This window comes from Sesamum indicum, linkage group LG3 (assembly GCF_026168435.1).
Source record: "Sesamum indicum cultivar Baizhima isolate 11 linkage group LG3, ASM2616843v1, whole genome shotgun sequence".
In the NCBI taxonomy this organism is placed as follows: Eukaryota; Viridiplantae; Streptophyta; class Magnoliopsida; order Lamiales; family Pedaliaceae; genus Sesamum; species Sesamum indicum.
This window is the reverse complement of record NC_142659.1, coordinates 31,159,621-31,183,246: the sequence shown is the minus strand read 5'-3', so window position 1 is coordinate 31,183,246 and position 23,626 is coordinate 31,159,621. Positions and strand designations below refer to the sequence as shown.

General features: G+C 39.9%; 3 protein-coding genes and 1 pseudogene across 3 annotated transcripts; 2 read left to right on the top strand and 2 right to left on the bottom strand.

Annotated features, from left to right (window-relative positions):
- Positions 1-1,074: 1,074 nt before the first annotated feature.
- On the bottom strand, positions 1,075-11,392 carry LOC148788894 (NAC domain-containing protein 30-like; annotated as a pseudogene).
- A 3,099-nt stretch (positions 11,393-14,491) lies between these two features.
- Positions 14,492-15,435, top strand: LOC105159532 (cypmaclein). The gene is made up of 4 exons (XM_011076626.3): positions 14,492-14,644; positions 14,725-14,778; positions 14,901-14,958; positions 15,068-15,435. The coding sequence occupies exons 1-4, from the start codon at positions 14,600-14,602 to the stop codon at positions 15,247-15,249; spliced, it is 339 nt and encodes a 112-aa protein (XP_011074928.1). The 5' UTR covers positions 14,492-14,599; the 3' UTR covers positions 15,250-15,435.
- A 164-nt stretch (positions 15,436-15,599) lies between these two features.
- Positions 15,600-17,874, bottom strand: LOC105159529 (Mitochondrial transcription termination factor family protein). The gene is made up of 3 exons (XM_011076624.3): positions 17,612-17,874; positions 17,289-17,367; positions 15,600-16,580 (listed from the first exon to the last, which is right to left on the bottom strand). Exons 2-3 carry the CDS (start codon positions 17,358-17,360, stop codon positions 15,999-16,001), a joined length of 654 nt encoding a protein of 217 aa, XP_011074926.1. The 5' UTR covers positions 17,361-17,367; positions 17,612-17,874; the 3' UTR covers positions 15,600-15,998.
- A 71-nt stretch (positions 17,875-17,945) lies between these two features.
- On the top strand, positions 17,946-23,492 carry LOC105159531 (uncharacterized). Its single transcript, XM_011076625.3, has 7 exons — positions 17,946-18,348; positions 19,341-20,135; positions 20,630-20,982; positions 21,727-21,938; positions 22,382-22,638; positions 22,726-22,904; positions 23,017-23,492. Exons 1-7 carry the CDS (start codon positions 18,132-18,134, stop codon positions 23,089-23,091), a joined length of 2,088 nt encoding a protein of 695 aa, XP_011074927.1. The 5' UTR covers positions 17,946-18,131; the 3' UTR covers positions 23,092-23,492.
- The last annotated feature ends 134 nt before the right edge of the window (positions 23,493-23,626 follow it).

Sequence of the window (23,626 nt, the reverse complement as noted above, 5' to 3'; positions counted from 1 at the left end):
TGATTGACGAAAAGGTAAGAAAATGTGAGGTCATTTGGTCGTATCAATGACCATAACTGATTTATTTGTTTATACAAGTGTTATATTTGTATTGATGATCAACTCACAGAATCAAGCATGAATCTAACCTTAACCGAAAAAGTCCCCTCTCATATCTTCACCTCGTAATTTTAATTGTTTTCTAGTTCATTTTAGCTTTTTTCTTTAATTATTCCTCTCTAACATCAAATCTCCCCCCCAACTATTTTTTTTTTCTTTTAAAGAAATCGACTTAATACCGTCCATGTGGAATCGACTCTACTCCCACGTTTACAAAGTATTATAGTAATTATTTTTTATAATCTTGACACCCATCACAACAAATAATAGTTGTCAATAATATCAGAGAAAGGAGAAACATCCATCGGCCCTCACCCTCCTACTCAGGGCTTTTCGCTTCCAAAGAAGTCTAACTTGAATTTTGAACACTGTATCTATCCTGGCTGCCCCCCACCCCCCATTTTTTAACTCTATTTTGGATACTGATGACCATCTCTTTTGTACTAGAACAACAACCTCCCCTTTTCTACAAACTATTTATTTGGATTAAATGAAGAATGCTATTTTCTTGCTAAAAAACAAAAAATTGCTGTAATATAACACTATCTATAAATAGGATTTCTTAGTGTTAGAACCTGAAAAGGAGCAGAGGGGGATGGCTAGTTGGGGACAAACTTGGGGTCACTTTAAAACTTTTGTTAACTTGATCGAAAAAATTAAAAAGATGAAGGATGAAAATATTATTCAAAAAAATCAAAAGATAAAAACATCGAATAACCACCAAAATACATTTAAACCTCCTTTGCAAGAAATTCTTGAACAACTACTTTTGTTTCCATAAAACAACGTTGTCCAATGAATAGGATGCATGCAAACAATACACACGACATTCACAAGCAGAGTCAAAAAACAAAACCAACAATTTTTGCCCTCTTCCCCAACTTGCGGAATCATCTAAGCCCAAGTTTCCAGAAAAAGTCAGTTATTTTTACAATTTCAATTAAAATGGTATGCATATTAATCAATTAATTGTAGCTACAAGTCAGGAAAGCATTCAAGTATTACGTTGCTGATCAAATGGTTCTGAACATCTAACTCATCATTGTGTGGGACTAAACCCATGTTTGGGTATGCATATGATGATGTTCCCATGACTTGTGATTCAAAAAGCTTATCAAAGCTCTTCCATTCACTGTATAATTCATTACGAAACTTGCTCTTATCATCTTCATGATTGCCGGCTACACCACTGTTATTATTGGCTGCGAAACTTGTCGGGCTATCAAGTTTTGGAAGCTCTACCATCTGATCATGTTCATGATATGTGCTATGTCTAGACTCCAAACTCTGATTTATAAGATTCGTCTTCCCGATATCGAAATTATGTATTATGGTACTAGGACGCAGGGTGGTGCTGGGATATGGTGGAGGCCTGTAACCGCTGCTCTCTGAGCTCTCATACCAACTACTGTTATTCCAACACTCCAACCCTAATTGTTTATGACTTGGACTCGGCTTCTTGAATGCACGACAGACCACCCATCCTTCTTCCTGTTGCACCAAATATTAATTTGTCTAAGTTTATAACCATGCATGCATCATTCTATATACCAGACTCTTAGAATCCCATTCCATATATATATATATATGATGAAGGGAGATAACAAAAGACTAATATGCCCTTAGTATGAAGGATAGAGATAAAGGCACAAAAATAGGGATTAAACCTATTATTTACGTGGGCTAATCTTGAGGGTGGTTAAGCACAATCTTATACCCGCAAAAGGTGGGCCACGATAGCGAGAGGAGCGGTCGTGGAAGCGGGCATAAGGATCGTGCAGAGGACACGAAAGAGGATCAGTATAAAGAGGAGAAGGAAGAGAGAAAAAAGGGTTGGTCTAGTTTTCAATTTCACTTTTCATAATATTTAGAACTTATATTTTTTACTGGAGAGAATCCTCAGTACTGACTTGAGCGTCGGAGCATCTACGCCGGTATCTACTCCGGCTAGGTGAGGTTTGTTCTGTTGTCAGGTTATAAAGGATCCGTCGGAGCTGAAGGGGACGACATACAGCGCGACCCGCGATCTCAGTCGGATCATTTGGCGCCGTCTGTGGGAACGTCAGGTGACGGATTGGAACGCGTTTGAGAAATGGAGACTCCAGCAGAAGATCAAGCACCAGTTGTACATCTGTCACGGCAAGAAATGGATACCCCCATGACTGATCGGGAAGGAACTGTACAACTGACACGACGGGAACTACAACAAATGATGGAAGAAGCGGGGAGGAAGGCCTTGGTAGCATATGAGAGAAGAACGGCAACTCCTTTAGAAAGGGAAATAGCGGGAAAAAGGTTGTTTCAGGAAAGAGTCGAGGTGCAAGATAACGAGGGAATGAGTAGACCGGGGGCGAATAGGAAGGGCCCGCTGCCTTCTGATGTGGGGTCCAATAGCAGGGCTTTAAGTCGTCCTAGAGGGCCAGCCATATCTCGAGCTGAAGTAGATAATGTTAGTAAGCAGATAGCCCAGCTAGGAAAGCAAATCGATGAACTCAAGAAAAGGGGAGAAATAGTAGCCCACAATCGTAATTCGCCATTTGCTAACCGGATACTTATAGAAATGGTCAATCCGAGCTTTAGGATGCCCGACCTCCCAAAGTATGATGGAACTCGGGATCCACAAGAACATCTAGCTGCTTTCGATATGGTAATGAATTTGTATGGACAGTCAAGTTCCATAGTCGCCAAATTATTTGTTACCACGCTAACAGGAAAGGCCCAAGAATGGTTTACGAATTTGCCCCCAGGCAGCATAGATTCGTATGAGCAACTAGCACAAAAATTTGCATTCCACTTTGCGAGCAAGAGAAAACAAAAGAGATCAGCTACGCACTTATTTACTATTCGGCAGGAGGAAAATGAAAGTTTAAAAAGTTTTATGGGACGCTTTAATAACGAAACATTGGAGGTGCAGGACCTTAGGATAGATATGATGACTAGTATCCTTATCCACGGCTTGAAGAAAGGGGTTTTTGCATCTGCTTTAGCGAGGGATCCGCCGATAGATACGGAGCAGTTGATGGCAGTGGCACAAAAATACATCGATGAAGAGGAGATGAATGCTATGAAAGATGAGGAATGGAGAATTACATCAGAACGAGCCAGGGAGGGAAGATACAGCAGAGGTCGTGACAGACGACCTAAAAATGAGAAAGAAAAGGAGCCACCTTATCAGTCCAAGTATAGTAAGTACACTCCTTTAAACATGACCAGGGCAAAAGCTCTCATGATGGTAGAAAAAGATAATGTGTTGATCTGGCCGAAGCACACAAGGATTACTCCAGCTAAAAGATACTCGAACAAATACTGTCGTTTCCATCGGGAAAAAGGACATGATACAGAGGAGTGCTATCAGCTGAAGGACGAGATAGAGCGATTAGTCCGGCAAGGGTACTTCAGGAGACAAAACCTTCATACTTTCGGAGAGAGAAGACGTGATCGAAGAGGTAGGTCGAGAAGTAGGGAACGCCGACCGAATTGGGCAACTGAAAGAGAGGACCGAACATTGGGGGAAAACGCGCCTGTGAAAGGCATTATCCATACCATCGCGGGTGGATCAGAAGGATGGTCGAGGAGGGCTAGAAGGAAATTTGAAAGAGAAAGTAGGCTGGAACGACGCAAGCAAGGAGTAAATATGACAGATAATCCGGAGATCGTATTTGGAGATCGGGATGCGGGTACAAGGGTAGTGACAGACAATGATCCGATGGTAATAAGAATGGACATAGCAAATTTCACAGTACACAAGGTTTTAATAGACAATGGAAGTTCGGCAGACATAATTTTCAAAAGGGTGTTGGATAAGATGGGACTGGATAATGTACGATTGGAATCAGCAAACACACCATTGGTCGGGTTTGGAGGAGGTGAGGTCGCGTCACTGGGGACAGTGATTTTACCTGCATCCTTGGGGGAGGAGCCGAAGCGTAAAACGTTGATGGTAAAATTTTTAGTTGTTGATATGCCTTTTGCGTATAACGTTATTCTGGGGAGACCTGGACTTAATTCTTTCAGGGCTATCGTGTCAACGTATCACCTCAAGATGAAGTTCCCTACGCAATCTGGAATAGGAGAGGTCGTGTGCGACCAAATTGAGGCTAAAAGGTGCTACAATCTGTCTCTGGGAAAGAGCGAGAATAAAGAAAAGAGAAAATTCCAGGGAGTAAAGAAGGAAGAATGGCATGCATTGAAAGCAGGGCGGTTAGAACCCGTGGGACATAAAGAAGTGAAATTGATACAAGGAGATCCATCGAAGACCACAAAGATAGGACCCAGTTTAGGTCAGTTCGAAGAAGTCATGATCGCCTTCTTAAGAAGCAATGTTGATATGTTCGCGTGGGATCCGTCAGATTTCCAAGGTATAAATCCAGAGGTGATAGTACACAGGTTAAATGTTGACCCTTCCATGCGACCTGTTCAACAGAAGAAACGAACTTTCGGAGGTGAGAAAAATGCCATCATCGAAGGAGAGGTAAGCAAGTTACTTAGAGCGGGATATGTGTCCGAAGTTCAGTATACGGACTGGCTAGCTAATGTGGTGCTGGTCCCAAAACCGGGGGGTAAGTGGAGAATGTGCACGGACTTTACAGATCTTAATAAGGCGTGCCCAAAAGACCCATATCCCTTACCAAGAATTGATATTCTGGTAGATTCAACAGCTGGGTATAAAATCTTTTCTATGATGGACGCGTATCAGGGGTATCATCAAATTTACATGGCAACAGAAGATCGGATAAAGACTTCTTTTGTGACTGACCGTGGTATTTTTTGCTATAATGTTATGCCTTTTGGATTGAAAAATGCAGGGGCAACATACCAGAGGTTGGTGAATAAGATGTTTGTTGATCAAATCGGAAAAACCATGGAGGTGTATGTGGATGATATGCTGGTTAAAAGCCATAAACCTGAGGAACATTTGGAGCATCTGAAGATAGCCTTTGCGATCATGAGAGAGCATGGGATGAAGCTCAATCCCAACAAATGCACATTTGGCGTGGCGGGAGGCAAATTTCTAGGTTATATGGTGAGTGAGAGGGGAATAGAAGCGAACCCCGAAAAGATAGAAGCCATATTGAACTTGAAGTCACCCACATCCATCAAAGAGGTCCAAAAATTGACAGGTAGGATCGCATCTCTTAATCGCTTTATTTCTAGATCTGCGGATCGCAATTTGCATTTCTTTAAGATATTGAGAAAAGTTAAAGGGCTTGAGTGGACCGAGGAATGCGAGCAAGCCTTTCAGGAGCTAAAAAAGTATTTGGAGTCTCCACCCCTATTAGCTAATCCCAGAGAAGGAGACATATTATATCTATACCTGGCTATTTCGGATAATGCAGTCAGTTCTGTATTGGTAAAAGAAAAAGGGAAAATTCAGAACCCCGTGTATTATGTGAGTAAAATGTTGCAAGGTGCAGAAACCAGGTATGCTGAGATAGAAAAGTTGGCACTTGCTGTGGTCGTGACTGCTAGGAAATTGAGGCCATACTTCCAATCGCATCAAATAGTTGTAAGGACAAATCATCCCCTCAGAAATATCCTGACGCGACCAGAAGCTTCAGGTAGAATGATAAAGTGGGCGGTCGAGCTGGGGGAGTTCGACATCTCTTATCAGAGCCGCACAGCGGAGAAAGCTCAGGTTTTAGCTGACTTTATGGTAGAGATATCTGGAATCTCAGAGGATAGGGGAACATGGATGTTACACGTGGACGGATCCTCTAATGCTAACAATGGAGGAGCAGGTATACTCATACAGGGACCAGGAGGTGTGGAAATTGAGGTCGCGATACGGTTATCTTTCCCTACGACAAATAACGAAGCTGAATATGAAGCTTTGGTCCTCGGATTAGAGTTAGCGTCCGAAGCGGGAGCCCAAGTCCTAGAGGTCTACACAGATTCGCAGCTAGTAGCCATGCAAATCGAAGGGATGTATGAAACTAGAGAAAAATCTATGACGGAATATTTGAAGAAAACAAAGGAGTGGATGCAGAAGTTTTCTAAATGCACTATCCAACAAATCCCGAGGAACGAAAATGAAAGAGCGGATGCTTTATCGAAGCTGGGAGCCACGTTGATAGGGATAAAAGACAGAAAAATAACTGTAATGGTAAAGGAGCGATCTGCGATCTCAGAAGGAATGGCTGCTAACATGGTTACCTCGAAGTGTTTGTGGATCGAAGAAATCACAGCATATCTCAAGGAAGGGATATTACCTACTGATCCGGGCAGGCACGACGCATAAAGTTTAAAGCTCCAAGGTACGCCTTAGTAGGTACACAGTTGTATAAAAGGACGGTTGAAGGACCTTTACTCAAGTGTTTGGAAGATCCTCAAGCTAGATATGTGTTGCAAGAGATTCATGAAGGCAGTTGCGGAAATCACTCTGGGGCTAGATCGCTGGCTCAGAAAATATCTAGGCAGGGCTATTTTTGGCCAACATTGATGAGGGATTGCAAGGAATTTGTACGAAGGTGTGATAAATGTCAAAAGTTTGCTTCGCAGATTCACACTCAGGCGGTACCTATGACCCCTGTCTCCATTACTTGCCCATTCGACCAATGGGGTATAGATATATTGGGACCTTTCCCGCCAGGTCAAGGTCAAAAGAAGTTTGTGATAGTGGCAGTAGAGTATTTCTCTAAGTGGGTGGAAGCAGAGCCTGTCTCGAGAATCACTGAAAGGGAAGCCATAAATTTCATATGGAAAAACATAGTATGCAGGTTCGGAATACCCAGGGTCTTAATATCTGATAACGGGACACAATTCCAGGGCAGACAAATAACTGCATGGCTTCGGGAATTAAAGATACGACAAAACTTCACAGCAGTAGGGCATTCCCAATCAAATGGCCAGACAGAGGTAACGAACAGAATTATATTACAACACTTGAAAGCCCGGTTGAGCTCGAAGAAGGACTGGTGTGATGAACTTCCAGGAGTATTATGGGCATATAGAACGACTCCTAGAACTTCAACAGGTGAAACCCCCTTTTCTTTAGTGTATGGTTCTGAAGCTGTAATTCCTGCAGAGATAGGAGAAGAATCACAGAGGATCGAGAGCTTCGACCTCAGGAAGAACAAGGAAGAGCGAGCATTTGACTTGGACCTGATAGAAGAAAGAAGGGAGGCCGCACGGGTGAAGATGTTGCATCACAAAAGCTTGATGCTGAAAGGCCATGACAAAAATGTCAAACCCAGGTCGTTGCAAGTAGGGGACTTAGTATTGAGAAAGGTTGAAGTGTCAAAACATGTGGGAAAGCTCGACCCTAACTGGGAGGGACCTTTCAAGGTCATCGAGATCGTAGGGAAAGGGACATACAAGTTACAAGATGCTCAAGGCAAGGAATTACCACGACCGTGGAATATTCAAAACCTCAAGAGGTTCTATGTTTAAAACCTCTATCCATTAATCAAATACCGGAGGATATGGAAAAGGTCGTTACGTTCGAATAGAACGATCTTAGGAAGATTGATCTGGGAAAGATTATGAATGTCTAGTCTGAAAAAGACTGATGTAAATAATAACCTGCGAAAGGTTAAGGCATGGCCTGAAAAAGGTCACTGAAGTTAGTTTTCCTTCTTTATCTGTGAAAGATCATTTCAATTTTAAAGCTCCATCAATCTCAAGTTTCCTACAAGTAGCAAGTCGATCGCATTAAATTGTATCTGAAAAAGATCAAATTATCAATACCTTGAACAGAGTCCCAAAAAAGGCAGTAAAAGGAAGTTACATATTTTCAATTTCATCCATAAGAACAGAAAATTCATCATTTTCAGGGGAGGGAGTATCATCCTCCTCAGGTAAGGGGTGAAGATTAGCATCCAAACTAGGGTTGAGGTGAGATATATCAAAGTTGGGAGCAAATCCTTGAAGGCGAGAAATCTGGGACTTGCAGCGATCAAAACCCTGTAGCAGGTAGTCGGCAGCTTTAATTTCCACAGCAGAGTCAAAGGTGGGAGTCTTTAAAAAGTCCCGAACACCTTGGAGGCGAATCCCTCGAACTTGTTGTGTAAACTCCTCCGACTTCAAAAAGATCTCGCGACCTTCAGCAATGCCCACGATCTTCCCTGCCGCATGACCTGCCTCAAAACCTCGTTTTTCTCCTTCGGCAGCTGCTTTGGAAGCCTCAGCGACCACTTGCGCTTCAAGTTCTTTGATTCGAGCTTCTTGGGTCGACATCGATCTCGACCATTCTTCTTCCTTGGAGGAAAAGCTAGTGAGTTGGGCCCTCAAATCACGGATTGTACGGTCCGCTGCCATTTGGTTGTGGCGAAAACCAGCACACTTCAGACTAAGACCTCGTACAAAGTTGGATGCCTAAACAGAAAACAGTTAGAGAAATTCAGGGACAAGAAAAAAAATAAGCGAGAAATAAGATACCTGGACAAGTGAGTGGGCACAATGTTCTTCCATTCGGGTGAATGAGGTTTGCAAAAGAGCTGCCTGATCGAGAGGAAGGCAGCTAGCATCATACAGCTCCCAGGAATCTTGGCCTGAGCGAGTTCGAAATACCGAGCTGTGAGGAGAAATTTGCCAATCAGGGATCCATTTATCCCCTTCCATTTGGGCTACAGGATGATCGGGGCCTCGAAGGTCTGATCGAGCAGTTCTCCAATAATCTGTGAGACCTCGTAGTACATCCATGTTTCGCCTGATCTCTGACCCGGTCCCATCCGAAGGTAATCCTCCACCAGATTGAGATTGAGTAGGCCCCAGGAGATTAGGACGGAAGGGTGATTTGCCGCGGGACTTCCTCTTCCGGGAGGACTCAGCAAAATCTCCATCATTTAGAGCATGATCCTGTAATCTCCAGCTAGGAGACTGAGTGGCAGGGTGATTAGGGGGAAGGAGGTTGCGTGCCTGAGTCTCTTCACTACCTACTTCGATGGGAATCTGACAAGGAGGGGTATTAGTATCTGGTGTTGAGGAAGCGGCTGCCACAGGTTGGGAAGAGGCAATCTGCATAGCAGCTTGGGCTTGAGACTGAGCCTGAATCTGGGCTCGAAGACGCTTGTTAATACGAGCTTGACTCACCATGGAAACTGCAGAGATGGAAAGAGGAGAATCCGGTTAAATGTCGTAGGATAAAATAAGAAGGAGGAATAGGAAATCGGATCACCTAAGGTACCCTCCACCTGGAGAGGGGCAGGAGTTAGATGGGCGAGCCAAAGTATCTCTTCGACTAGAATCTTCTTGGGATTATACCGGTAGGTAGTAATGCTGCTTATCTGATCCCCATCTAAACCCTCACCTTCAGTAAGAGGGGTAGGTTTATCTACCTTCCAGTCTAGGGAGAAAGGCCATTCACGACCAGGAGGGGGTCTAACAAAGATAAAATTGGATTTCCAGGGACCAACGTTGGATGTAAGGGGGTCAAGGAACCTACATTCCTTTCGGGAGGTTAAGTAGAAGAAACCATTATCTCCAGATCGTACTGAGGTCGTGAAAGAATATAATGACCAAAAATTTTCGAAGCTTGGTTCAAACCTATGTACACGCATAATAATGATGAACAGAATAATGCGGCGTATGGAGTTGGGGGATAATTGCATAGGGCACAGATTCAAGCGGCGAAGGATTAGGGCTACGCTAGGGGGCAAGGGAAAACGTAATCCTGCCTCAAAATGTTGCAGAGAAAAAGAACAAAACCCTGGGGGAGGCCGGTGCATGCGATCGGATGATAGAGGAATTATTATCTCATAGCTAGAAGGAATGAAGAATTTCTCTTTTATCTTCTGTATTTGTAACCTCACAGTGCTAACTATCTCGGCCCAGGGAGTAGGCTGTAAGACTTGCTGGGGATTCTCGGGAGCAGGAGCCATACTTAAATCTGGGTTACTAGTACGGTTAGAACGGGGTCTGCGCCTAGGAGGAACTAAATCCCTAAGAAGCATGTTGGAAGGAGCGGACGAAGAGATATCAGCAGAATTAGAACCTATGTTAGAGGTATTAGAGGAAGACATGGTACCTGGAAGACTTGGGGAAGAAGAAGAGTTGAAGATGGAACAGCCAGCTAGAAGAAGAAAAACACTCGAAGATGGAACGCTTCGCAGCAACAGTACTCGAGTAAAAAGCAGAAGGGAGAGAACAATTTGAAATGGCTCTGTATATATATATTTGGGAAGGCGGTGTAGAGATGACCGTTACCCAATCAGCATACAACAGCTGTCCATTTGAAGAACGTAAATCGAGGTACAGCTCGATAAGAGACACGTGGACAATCGCAGGGATACCAAGAGCGTCAAGCGAGCCGTCGGACAGAGCTGTTCAACTTCTTGAAGTGACGACACTTCAAAAAGTGGGGGAGTAATGATGAAGGGAGATAACAAAAGACTAATATGCCCTTAGTATGAAGGATAGAGATAAAGGCACAAAAATAGGGATTAAACCTATTATTTACGTGGGCTAATCTTGAGGGTGGTTAAGCACAATCTTATACCCGCAAAAGGTGGGCCACGATAGCGAGAGGAGCGGTCGTGGAAGCGGGCATAAGGATCGTGCAGAGGACACGAAAGAGGATCAGTATAAAAAGGAGAAGGAAGAGAGAAAAAAGGGTTGGTCTAGTTTTCAATTTCACTTTTCATAATATTTAGAACTTATATTTTTTACTGGAGAGAATCCTCAGTACTGACTTGAGCGTCGGAGCATCTACGCCGGTATCTACTCCGGCTAGGTGAGGTTTGTTCTGTTGTCAGGTTATAAAGGATCCGTCGGAGCTGAAGGGGACGACATACAGCGCGACCCGCGATCTCAGTCGGATCAATATATATATATATATATATATAGATCTTGGTTTAATTTGCATTTCTATTAATTATTTTCTACTTGGCTTATTAGGGATCAAGATGGAGTAGTTATAAATTTTCATGCATGCATCTGGATCTTGCATTTGAGGCATTATTTTGGATTAATTATATATATATATATGAGATGTGAATTTAAGAAGGTTAGCTGAGGAGGTTGATGTTGAGATGTGTGGAGGCATGATCCAATCAGTTTTGGTGCCTCGTCCCTTGTAGAACACCAATGTCTTTCTCATTCCTATGATGATTTTGTGGTTTGAAACCACTGGTTTATCCCTTCCAGAAACGGGCTGTTGGTTGGTGTGCCCGTGGGATACTTGCTGTCTTTGTGACTCAAGAAATACCATTCATTCTGTGAATGTCCCATGGCTCGATTCTGTAGAGATCAATGTCGATGATGAGATCAAGATGAGAGTGAATCTTTCTCTTGAGATAGTAAGCGACGAGGGGTGAAACCTGAAGCCCGGAGGCACACATGACTCCATAATTTCCATTCTATTTCTAGCTGCAGGAATAATAACTTTATCTTTGGCATAGAAATTCACACTTATTTATTTAATTAAAAAGAGAAATAGATGAGGTATACAAGGGGTTTTCACTCACTACCCACTCTTGTTCCATATAATTTATCAAAACATTATAATTCAGACAATGTGATGCCAAAAAAAACAGTTGGATAACTAGCTGGACTTGATCTGCTCCCAATTAAGTTCAACAACATTCCATGTCCGAAAAGAAAGAGTGAAATACAATTTATATATATGGAAAAGAATGTTTAAAATTGGAGCACTGTGGAATAGAAAATGTCTACTTTTTGGTTTTTTAATATTAAAAATATATATCCTCTCAATATTTTAAATGAACTTTGAGTATGTTATAAGATAAGACATTCCCTTTTTGTATTAAAAAATAAAGACATGAGACAAAAAGAACCTCATAAAATATAGAAACCAAAACCCCGACCACATAGATGTCAAACAAAAATCCCCACCACATAACTGCATCCAATTATAATTTTTTTTCCTCATTTTAAAAGTGGAGGTAAGTAATTAAAGAATGAATTTTGACAAAATGGTAAACACGTGAGTTGAAAAGCATGTGTTGGATCCATCAAGTCCACTGTGTTTCCCTTTGGTATATATATATATGCCATGCACACCTTCTACCTTAATTACACCATTAATTATTAATTAATTAATTATCTCTCTCTCTCTCTCTTAGATCTACAACAGCTACCTCTCTTCCTTAATAATATAATGAATATAGTAGCGCTGAATGATGTCAGAAACCTTAGCCAGTAGACCAATATATAAATTTTAATAATCAATTATTAATTAATTTAATTATAGTAAAACTTAGCTAGCTAGCTATAACAAAATTAAGTGAGGCTTTATTGGGGCGGTTTGTGGGACTCAGGACTTGTGCTTGCTGCTGCATCTGCTTTAATTTGCCTGCACACTTTAACAATATTCTCGGACAAAAATTTCAACCCTCTCATCATCATAAAATATACATTTTTGTTGTTTATATGTGGGAATTACCGAATTTGAAAATGACTTAAAAACCCAAACCCAAGGTTGTCATCCCAACTCCATTTATCATCAAATATAAGATATATATATATATATATATATATGCTTGAATTGGAGATCACATCGAACACAAGGAATGTTGGGCGGAAAACCCTTAATGGTGAACCCAAATAAGAAATTCCTAACTCAACTATTACAGAGAATGATGGGTTACGAAACCCTTTAATTACAAATCAATATGACAACAAATTTAAAAAATAACATATATAGATAAAAACAAGAACAAAAAAGGGTTGACTCAAGAAGCTAAATCTGGAGAAGAAAAGCCCACAACCACCAAGACTCATAAACAGACACACCGGTTGTATATACCCAAAACTTTATCACTAAGGCTCAATCACACAGAGCACTAATTAAAATCACTTAGATTTATCACTTAAAACCACAGAGGACGGTTTAATAAACCACTCAACAGATTTCCACTTAAGAAATCTAGTTCACGAAGAACTGTTAATCAGAAGAAAAGGGGGAAGACTATTTCTATTTTTGGCTGTCCTCTAAAAAAGCCACCAGAGGTGGATTAAATAGAGGGAAGCCATTTATAGCAGTGAGAGAAAAGAACGGTGAAGGGTGAGAGAGACAAGGAGACAAAAAAATTAGGGTTAGAGATTTCATTCATCAAACAAAGAGAGACCCTTTTAATTGGTGAGAAACCAAGTCGGGTCAAGTGGGCTGGGTGGAGAGAGTGGGCAACCAATAAATGGGCTGAAGAGGTGGAGTGGACTAAGCCATCCAAGTGTGTGGGTTTGGGTGGTGTGGGCTGGGCCTTTCCAATTAGGTCATGGGCCAATTTTTCAATATTTTTCAACTTGGACCAGAACCCAAAAAAGGGACCAGGTTTAGAAAATCGGATCTAGCAATCATCATTGTCATTTGCGGAGATAGTACCTACAAAACAGAAAGAGACTTGAACATATATGGATTAGAAAGTGCAAAGAGTACTGAAAACACTCAACTATCCCAAGTCCAAGAATTTGAGGCTATTTCTATTAGTTTCAATTTTCAATCATTTATTATTAAAGAAGAAATTAACAAATCATATATACTTCTTCATAATTCTCTTCAGTGATCATACTTGCATCTTCATTATTTTTGTCATCTTTTTTGGACCTTTTACAATCTTTAATAAAATGTTATTTTTCTCCACAATTATAACATCTCCTAATCAAGTTTTTCATCCCTATTTCTAGACTTAGGCCTGTTATGACTCCTATGTTTATATTCAAAATATCTATTTTTGGTTCTTCCCTAACATGATTTACTTCATTTTGGACCTGATTAGATATATAGTCTTAAGATCCATTTCTTTATTTTTCAAACTATTAATTACAGTGTCTGCTTGGTTGCACTGTAAGTAGTGCAGTGCCGGGGCAAGCTAGTAATTTCCAAATAACGAGGAGTAGCTTGCAAAATCTGTGGAACAACAACTGTTTTGTTAAATGTGAATGCATTACTGCATTGCCTGCCCATCATCAGTAGGATACACGTGACCTTTAGCTGTCTGCTTGTGTTAATTACCAATCCAATTAAACAATTTCATTACGTACTGGTATGCATGCAATGCATATACATCATACACTCCGTCGACGACCACTCATTTTAATTGCTGTTAATATATAATTGTCTGCAGGGCCAGAGGCAGACATTAATTCATTCTTGAATAAGCTGCTCAACAATCTATCTATATATGATATATGATATTATGGTAAATCAAAATAGTTAGACGATCCGATGCTTTCCCAGCTATATAGCTGCTGCTGCTGCATGCTCCTCCTTTACAAGATAGATATGTAGAATATGGTATCAACTAAAGAAAAATTTTGAGGGGACCATAATATATCCCATATCTTTGTCCATAAACCCAAGGAATCCACAGCTGTTCTAAAGCTACATAAAGTTTGAAAAGACAGACAACTTGAGAACTAATTGCTACTTCTTTTCCTAGCACACACACTCTGTGACTTTTCTAATTAAACCCATCTTTGCGTGTGAACCTTAAAAGGGGTGAAACATAAAGCAATTAAATCTCTCTATATATAAATATCTACCTGCCTACCATCTACGATCAACAAACTTCAAGTTTTCAACTTTGGCTAAGTATTCAGTAAAATGAAGCTCCTCTCAGTTTTGCTTGTAACCATTCTATTCCTACAGGTACTTACTTGTTCCAAACTGCTTCACGTTATTATGTAATGTTTATGCGAAATCAGTTGGTGCTGATAATCCATTGTCAGGCTTTTCTGGAGGCATCATCGACTGTCAGTGATGCAGCTCATTCTCTTTCTCAGGTAGTAATTAGTGATTTGTAATTGAAACCAACTGCAAGACGAATGAAGATTGTACTATATAATCTCAATCTTTCTCCATGTACAATTGACCATTTTAGCACTCATCAAACTCTCTGCTACAGGAGGATGTGGGAGGAAATGTTGGAGGGATTTTAAAGAAACATCAACCTCAGAAAATCAGTAATCAATTAGTGTTTCATGCATCTTTCTAATAAATTATATAGACTAAAGTGCAATATAGATATATATATTCTTTCTTTGATGATCTATGTAAAACTTGAATGATCAGACTGCAATTACGCATGCTCAAGAAGATGCAGTAAGACGTCAAGAAAGAACGTGTGCCATCGAGCATGCAAGAGCTGCTGTGAGAGGTGCCATTGCGTTCCACCAGGAACTTATGGCAACAAAGACCTCTGCCCCTGCTATGCCAATCTAAGAACACACGGAAATAAGCCCAAGTGCCCTTGATATATGTTATGTTCTTTGATTGCCATGGACAATACTCCTGGATTTCCATGTTTTAGATATGGATTAGTGTGTGTCTATGTGTGAACAGTTTGTTTTCCTATGGGAAAATAATTCTTGTTAGGATTTTGATAGTTCTGCCTGTCAGAATCTTGTTATAATAAATAGAGTGATACTGCCTTGTGATAATCATAATGTGCTGCTGTTGTTCTGCAATCTGCTAAATTTGTGAACCTTTCATCCCATCCAATTGGGACAATCTGTCTATTATTGGGTGAACGGCAATTATTTAACCTGAAGATTCTTGATTTCATACCCATTAATCACAGGGATGCTGAAACTGCAAAAATAAGTGGGGATAAAGGAGAAATAAATCTCTCATTGATTTTCTATTCTGCAAGACACAAATCAAATCACTAACTTTAACCTTATTAAGAATGGTGATCAACCAGTAAAAAATTCCTGACTCGCTAAAAGACTGCTAAATTCTGTGAGAGGAAGCATGTATACATTATGTGTGCATGGAAATGGCAAGTCATCTAAGCACATCAATCTGTGCCAAGTACTAGTGTTACTCCAAATCTTGCTATGAATTATACATAATTTTTCCTGCATCAACTGTACTACACCTTCGTCAGATATCTTGGTGTTGTCTTCAATATCAAAGAAGAAACCGAACATGACTTGATCAAGAATGCCCATAATTACATACTAGGAATCCAGGAATGAACAAATCAAGAAAACAACAGCAGTTAAAACCGAGCCCAGCAGCGAGTACATTGTGCCATGCAATCTCCTTTGCAATCAATGTTATAACCCAGCGCTCTGGGATTGCGGAGGAGGAGGTTTCTCAGTGTTTTCCCTCTGATGCCCCATTCCTTTTCCAAAATCTGTACATTTGCTTTCAATTCATGTTCTAAGCTACAGCCAAGTACCTCAGGGAATTTCTTGATAAGTTTGCCAAGATCATCATCAGCGAGGCCTAAATCCTTAAGATAATTTAGTATTTCACTTACTACCTCAAACTTGGGAACTTCCTTCTTCCGCTCCTCACCCCAATAAGGAGAATGAATTTGACCAAAAGCTTTTCCCAGGATCTTGTCTTCTTCCTCATTAGAAAAACCATACGCAGACAGAGCTTGTCTACATGATTCCCATGTTTTCTTATCTTCGTCACTGAGAATTGCATCCTGAATTTGGGAAGTAGAACGCAACTCCCAGTTCCTAGATGGGGAATTGTCTATCCCATGCCCACGGGGGACATATGAGGGAAATTTTATTGCAAGATTTGCATTAACGAGCCAGTTCTCGGCTGCTACTGAGGCAGAATCAGGCTGCATAGAAGGAAGAAACAGCAAACTGCTTTGATAAAAAATGACAAGAGTATTCATTGTATCATTTTAGCACTATTTAGTTAATTCATATCATTAAGAAAACAGATGAAATTGTCGAACAAAAAGGCAGACTTATGATGTTGTGTTCTTGAAAAGGTGGTAAATGTCAAAGCGGAGCACTTAAAGCAACATCTCGAAAGATGATACTTCATTAATCAAACAACACTACATTGATGGAGCAACTACTGATATGTGTATTTGATTTGGTTCTGGGATTAGATTGACCGAAAAGGAGAAATCTAACAAGATTCGATGAGAAGCATAATCAAGACGAGATAAAGAAAGACCGAGCTCAATTCTTTGTTGGAGAGTGTTCGTGGCTTATGCAAGTTTAACCAACATAAATCAATTCCCATGAAATGCTTCACATAAGTATCTGTTAATAACAGTGGAGTTAACTGCTAATTCATTAAAATGATACTCAACTCAAATACTCCAAGTTTAACTTGTTCCAGAATATACATATACACATCAATATATATAGTTGTTGCCACGAATTGATGGAAAGCATAACATAAACTTTAAAAGGAAGTATTACTTTTCCATATAAAAGTAACACAAATTAACTCTTCTCATGTGTGAAATCGAGCAAACTTAGACATAGCAAAACAGAAGATTAGTAGATTGAAAGAACAAAAATAGACTTACATAAGAGCAGAAGCTTCTGCCAACTGTTGAATCAAATGTCAGCAGAGGCGAAGCCAAAAATTTTCCCAGCATCCCTGACCTTAGAAGAGCCAAAAAAAAAAGTTAATGTTTCAGAGAAGCTGTAATTCTATAACCTGCAAACCTCCAAAAATCAAAATTCCAATCAAATAAATGAATTGCCCCCAATCAGAGTTTCTCCTTAACAAGTAGTCAAAGTATAAAACGAAAAAGTACATATAAAAGCTTCCACGAGAAAGAAACCCCATCAAGAAAATGATCAATGGATTCATGGGTCTGAAAAAAAAATTGCAGAAATTTGGTACCTTGGGTAGCTGGATTGAACTGGTGGTCAGCACTTCTACTTCTGCCGTGAGGAGAACAAAAAAGGGAATCTTCTTCCAGTGTTTTGCACCCCACAGAAGTCGAACTGAGGTGTGAGACTCTCGTTCTATCAAATCCAATGATTTGAAATTCTTGTCAAAAGTGCGACTATAAGACCAACGAGGTAACGCGACTTCAGTAATTTGTCGAGGGATGATCGTGGGATTTCTGGGATATCTTAGGGACGAAAAAGTAAATAGACTACCAAGGGGATTTCAGTAACCAACAGATTCCATATTCTATATATATGTGTATACATGTATGTATGTATAAAATTGTTTCCGCTCCCACCGCAGTCTGACGTACGAGTTTTCTCTCCGGCGAACATCTTCAGGTGTCTCTGTTCGTCCGTACGGTTTCAAGAAGTCCCAATTATTATACCTTCCCAAAACCCCAGCGCAACTCCAATTCCTACGGTTGCCACTACACGTACTCTCAATCCGTACACCCCATAATGCGCGGATGGCTCTTTTCAGGCAATCCGGCATCGGCAGTGGGTTGCGAAACGGAGTCTCGTCAGATCACTTTTCAGTCGGTGTGCGGGGCAGTTCGAGGCACTTACACCACCGGCGATCAAAGGCCCCGCCACCTTATAAGATCTCGATTGGGTTCTGCGTTTTGACGCTCTCTCTAATTCTCTCTATCTCGGCTTTATTCTATTTGTTGCTGCAGAGAAAAGGTATGGAAATAAGAAACATTTTACTTTTGTATAAAAGCTTGTGCTTTTCTTAGTTGAATGCAGAAGAGTGTATTTCTCTGTGTGTTCATTGGTGGAGAGGAATTTATGATTGATTAACTGCCCTTATAATGATAGAAAGTGGAGGAGATACAAAATTCTTTATTTTTGCATTGACTGCTGGCAATGATTGAAGCGTTCGAACTGAGAAAGTGTTTTATATTTTTCTGATGGACACACTTGCTGATGGAAGTAAAGTTGTCTTTTTTTAGTAGAAGGAAATATGAAATATAGAAAGTAAAGATGTTTGGTGCATTGGGAGTGATGAAATCAAGTTGTCTTTTTTATTAGAAGAAACGTAGAAGCATAGAAAGTTGAGATTTCTGGTGCATTTGGCGAGTTGGAATGCTCAGTAAAAGTTTTTCCTTTTGGGTATAAGCAACACATGAAGTATAGTTTTGGTGCTTGTGGTGTACCTCAATGCTGATTGAAGTGGTTTTGTAAACCTCTTGATGCAATTTGATTTAGAGTGTGTCTAGATAATCAGGGGTTCTTGTAGCAGTACTTGATTCTTGGACTTGGTTTATATTCTCATTAGCACTAGGGCATGTGGCAGGCTTTGGTGAATGTGTAGAAGAACTTATATGCAGCTTTGACTTTAAAGGAACTACCACTTGGATGAAGTTAAAAGTATGAGCTAATTTTTTCATGTCAATTCTTACCTTAACAAGAGTTTTGGTAGGCTTAAGAACCTAATTACGTAGGGACTCGAGTAAGACCCATGGTGTTGATGGATTTCTCAATCTGAGTTTGCAGTATGTTGATTCCTGATTCTAACTCATGTTGGGTCTTCATAATATGTTCCAGTTATGTCTGTCCATCTTCTTTGTTGAATCAAGATAATTATTAATTCCAATGCTACTATCAACTAGAATTTTTGTTGGCTCACTTAGTTGGAAGTGCTTGATTTTGCAATTTATATTTCTCTATTTAAGGTGGGGAAATAAATAGACGTGAAGCTCATGGTGATGACATGGGCATAGACTCGGATTTTCTCAGAAATGTGACACGAACTGGAATGTCCAAAGAGCTCAAGTTTGGCCACAGATCAGTTGCTCAAGGCCAGGATTCACACTATTGGGACAAAGATGATAGAAGAAGAGATGAAAATTATAATGAGGTGGAACTGGAGCGAGGCCGGGATGATTCTGTGGATAAGGTTCGTTCTCCAGTAAAAAACAGATATAGTAAGTCTTCTTTTGGAAAATCTCATAAAGTCTTGGGTCACCAAGGAAATGGCTTATACAATGAGGCTGGACGCAACGAATTGAAAATGTATGAAGCTGAATTTGAGGCCTCTTTAAAGAAAATAGGGGAGTCTACAGATGTGCAAGGTAAAAGAAACCAGCAATCTTGGAATACTGATGGAAGGAACCTTACAGCAGTAACTGATGCCGATGAATATGATGACGGTATTGATTTACAGGATGATCAAATGGAAGGATATGATGATGTTGTGCATGATGAAAGGGTCAAGTCTGGTGCCACTAAACCCAGTGCGATTGATGTTGAATCTTCTCATGCTCATCATGCGAGAAAGAAGAACCAAGATGTCATTGAGGAGGCTGATAAAGCTTCCAAAGATTTGTATAATGAGAAATCTCTTTCAAATTCCCAGCACTCTAATGTTGACGGTCATTCTGGACATGCGGGTTTTGCTGAAGATCAACCTGTCCGTCCTCAAAGGTTCTCAGGTTCCAAAAAGAAGCCAAAAAATCGAAAATTTTCTGGTAATTATTTGTTCTCTCACATAATGTACAGTTTAACTGAAAATACAATCTCACTTTCTATTAAAATTCTGGTCATTCGACCACTGGTCATCTTTTCTCCGCATGAATTGATCAATAAACTCTTCTGATACTGAAATAGAAGCTGAACATGGAGAATTTCATCAAGCTATATCAAATCAAGTTTTTCCATGTCAGAGAAATTACTCTGTTTGCTGTATTTATTGAAGTCATGAGTAGCATCATAAACTTTTCCTGATCTTCTAACACAGGGTAGGTTCATACTATCATCTACTGCTGCTCTGCATGGTATAAGGCTGATTGCATTAAATTTAAGCCGACCTTTCTCGTTCCTGATTAAAAGGGAAGCAAAGTGGAAGTTCTATGATTGAAGTTTCATTTTAATATTTGTAAAGAATACATCTTGTTTACCCTTTTTCCTTTTCATTATGTCTGCTATTGGTTTCGATTTGGACACTGATATGCAAAAATATCAGGAACTTGTGAGATGAAAATTTCCAATTCAACTGCACTACTCGTGGAGCCTTTAGAAAGTCGAAAATTTGCAAGATTTTCCTTGCAATATACAGAAAAAGAAGAGAAGCCCATTCAAGATGAGAAATGGGAGCCTAGATTTGCTGGACATCAGTCACTCACGAAACGGGAAGAATCTTTTATTGCTCAAGATCAGAAAATTAACTGTGGCTTTGTGAAAGGTCCTAGAGGGTGGCCAAGTACAGGATTTGACTTGGCAGAAGATGATGCGAAATACATTAGTAGTTGTCACATTGCTGTTATCTCTTGCATCTTCGGGAATTCTGATCGATTGAGATCTCCAATGTGGAAAACGGTACCAATTCTTTTGCACACCTTTTCACTTTTTAGTCTATACCAGTAATTAATCCAGAAAAGAAAAATGAACTGCGTGCTTTTTATAATTTCAAGAAATTGTGTAAGATAACTATTTGAATATAATTATTGACTAATATTTAGAATTAAACAAAGTGATGAAAAATTGTGGCTAAATGTTAAAGTTCAGCAATTTGGGATCATGAGCAATACAAAATTGTATTTGAATTCTGTTCCCTACTGTCTGATAAGATGAAAAGTGTATCTGTTTACTGGAAAGCTAGAAGGGGACTATAGAATGCCTCGAATATGCATGTCTCGTAACTCTCGTTCATCTGCTCTATTTCTTTAACTCACTGACTTTCAGTACCATCTGTCAAATGTGATAAAGCTTGTTCAGCCGGTGTCTAGCTCTTGTCTTCATTCATGCTGGAAAAATTGGTGTAAGGCATGTCCCTTAGCATTCATGAACACACACTTATGAAATATCGTAGATTTCTTGAAACAAACAAAGAGGAGGGCGTTCAAAAAACTCGTATAAGCAGAAAATCTCAAATACCCTTGACAGTGAAGATAATAATGATTACTGCAGATACTAATCCTAATTTTAGCAATAGTTTTGAACATTGATGCAATAAAAGTGGATTGATTAATTTGCTTCAGGGAAAAAATGTTATTGATGTCACTATACATATATATTGTATAAATGGAACAGCTATAGTTATTCAGACTTACTTCTTTTTAGGTCTCTCGTTTATCAAGAAAAAATGTATGCTTTGTCATGTTCGTGGACGAAGTAACTTTGCAAACTCTTTTATCAGAAGGCCAAATGCCTGATACAATGGGCTTTGTTGGATTGTGGAAGATTGTGGTCGTGAAGAATCTTCCTTACAGTGATATGAGGAGAGTGGGGAAGATTCCTAAACTTTTGCCTCACCGACTATTTCCTTCTGCCAGGTAGAAAGCAGTTCTCACAATTTGTCACAATGGATTGATGTGTCAATGATATTTTGTACCCTTTTGATATTCAAATAAAATTCATCTTCTAACCTGCATTCCCCCGTTTCAAGTTTTAATTCATTCAAAAGCAATCATGTTCTGTTTTGATACAAGTGGCATTGTATATTTTGGCTCTGTATATGAAATGGTGAATGATCTGACCTTTGTTGGCCAATAAGATAGGGCGAGTGCAAGATACTCGTACGATTTTTTTAAACTATATGGAATCAGCGAGACTGAACATTTTTCTTTCTACCTTCGACTTTAGATAACTTTTCTTCATTCTTTCTTGCCAAGATTGGGGCCGCCCATGGATTGCTCATCTAATTGCTTTCCTTTTTATGTAAATGCACTTTTGAAACTAATTCTCCGTGCCTTCTCCATCTGAAACTATTTTTTAGGTACTCAATTTGGCTGGATAGCAAACTCCGTCTCCAACTTGATCCTTTGCTTATATTGGAATACTTCCTCTGGAGAAAAGGTTATGAATATGCTATCTCCAATCACTATGACCGCCATTGTTTGTGGGAAGAGGTCGCGCAAAATAAGAAGCTTAACAAGTACAACCAGAGTGTTATAGATGAACAATTTGCGTTTTATCAAGCAGATGGAATGAGAAGATTCAATGCATCAGACACTAACAAGCTTCTGCCTAGCAGTATGATTTCGCGTGTTTATCTTTATAGGATTGTTTGATTTCATCATAAGCTTTGATGCTGTATATGGTGTATTAATTATTTTGCAGATGTACCAGAAGGGTCTTTCATTGTCAGGGCTCATACACCAATGTCAAACTTGTTTTCCTGCCTTTGGTTTAATGAGGTTGAACGGTTTACGCCCCGTGACCAGCTAAGTTTTGCCTATACATACCACAAGTTGAGAAAGATGAATCCTGGGAAACGCTTTTATCTCAATATGTTCAAGGTGCAGTATCATAATTTCACCTCAATAAGCATAACCCTAAAAGTACACTTAACTAATCATTCTAGGTTTATAGCGACAGTTCGGTCCCTGATCCTAAATTATTTTGTCTCAGGACTGCGAACGACGAAAGATTGCCAAGTTGTTCCATCACAGATCGGAGGAGAGGAGGAAAACCCCCCAACATTAGACGGAGTAGTTTCTTGATCAAATCAACCTCCATCTGGCCTACTAAGTCATTCTTTTGTATCATATGTGTCACTGCAGTAACTTTTCTCTAGAAAAGAATCTGCAATTTTGTGGAGCCAGTGGATCCGGTACTGTACAATGTATACTAGCAACTTGCTCTGAAGAATGGTTGGAGCGTATTGCTTCCATCGACATGGTACAAGCTATCAAGGTCAGTTTAACTGGCTCCTACTGCACTCGAAAGATAGAAAATGGCATCGAGGAGAGAGTTATAGAGCCCCAATTGAATTCATTTAATTTCATTGACTGTACAATACCAAAATGAAACCCCCATATTTTTGTACCAATATTATTGTACTCGATGATGCTAGTTTTCTGGAAGCATTGTTTTTTATTCTTAAATGGAGCATGATGATCTGGTTTTTCCTTGCTATTTTGATGAGAAGGATAGTTCATCTCGTCATAATCAGAAACGTCCGGAAATGATGCCTCGCACAGATGTTTGCTGGTAAAATGCAGCCTGAATAAGCTGTATG

Excerpts from the sequence above, each read along its gene's own strand:
- LOC105159531 (XM_011076625.3), top strand. The coding sequence starts at position 18,132 with ATGGCTCTTTTCAGGCAATCCGGCATCGGCAGTGGGTTGCGAAACGGA. Across the intron at positions 20,983-21,726 it reads GATCTCCAATGTGGAAAACG|GTCTCTCGTTTATCAAGAAA; the intron begins GTACCAATTCTT and ends ACTTCTTTTTAG. Across the intron at positions 21,939-22,381 it reads CGACTATTTCCTTCTGCCAG|GTACTCAATTTGGCTGGATA; the intron begins GTAGAAAGCAGT and ends ACTATTTTTTAG.
- LOC105159529 (XM_011076624.3), bottom strand. The coding sequence starts at position 17,360 with ATGCTGGGAAAATTTTTGGCTTCGCCTCTGCTGACATTTGATTCAACA. Across the intron at positions 16,581-17,288 it reads GCAGAAGCTTCTGCTCTTAT|CCTGATTCTGCCTCAGTAGC; the intron begins GTAAGTCTATTT and ends CCTTCTATGCAG.
- LOC105159532 (XM_011076626.3), top strand. The coding sequence starts at position 14,600 with ATGAAGCTCCTCTCAGTTTTGCTTGTAACCATTCTATTCCTACAG. Across the intron at positions 14,645-14,724 it reads TAACCATTCTATTCCTACAG|GCTTTTCTGGAGGCATCATC; the intron begins GTACTTACTTGT and ends ATCCATTGTCAG. Across the intron at positions 14,779-14,900 it reads CAGCTCATTCTCTTTCTCAG|GAGGATGTGGGAGGAAATGT; the intron begins GTAGTAATTAGT and ends TCTCTGCTACAG.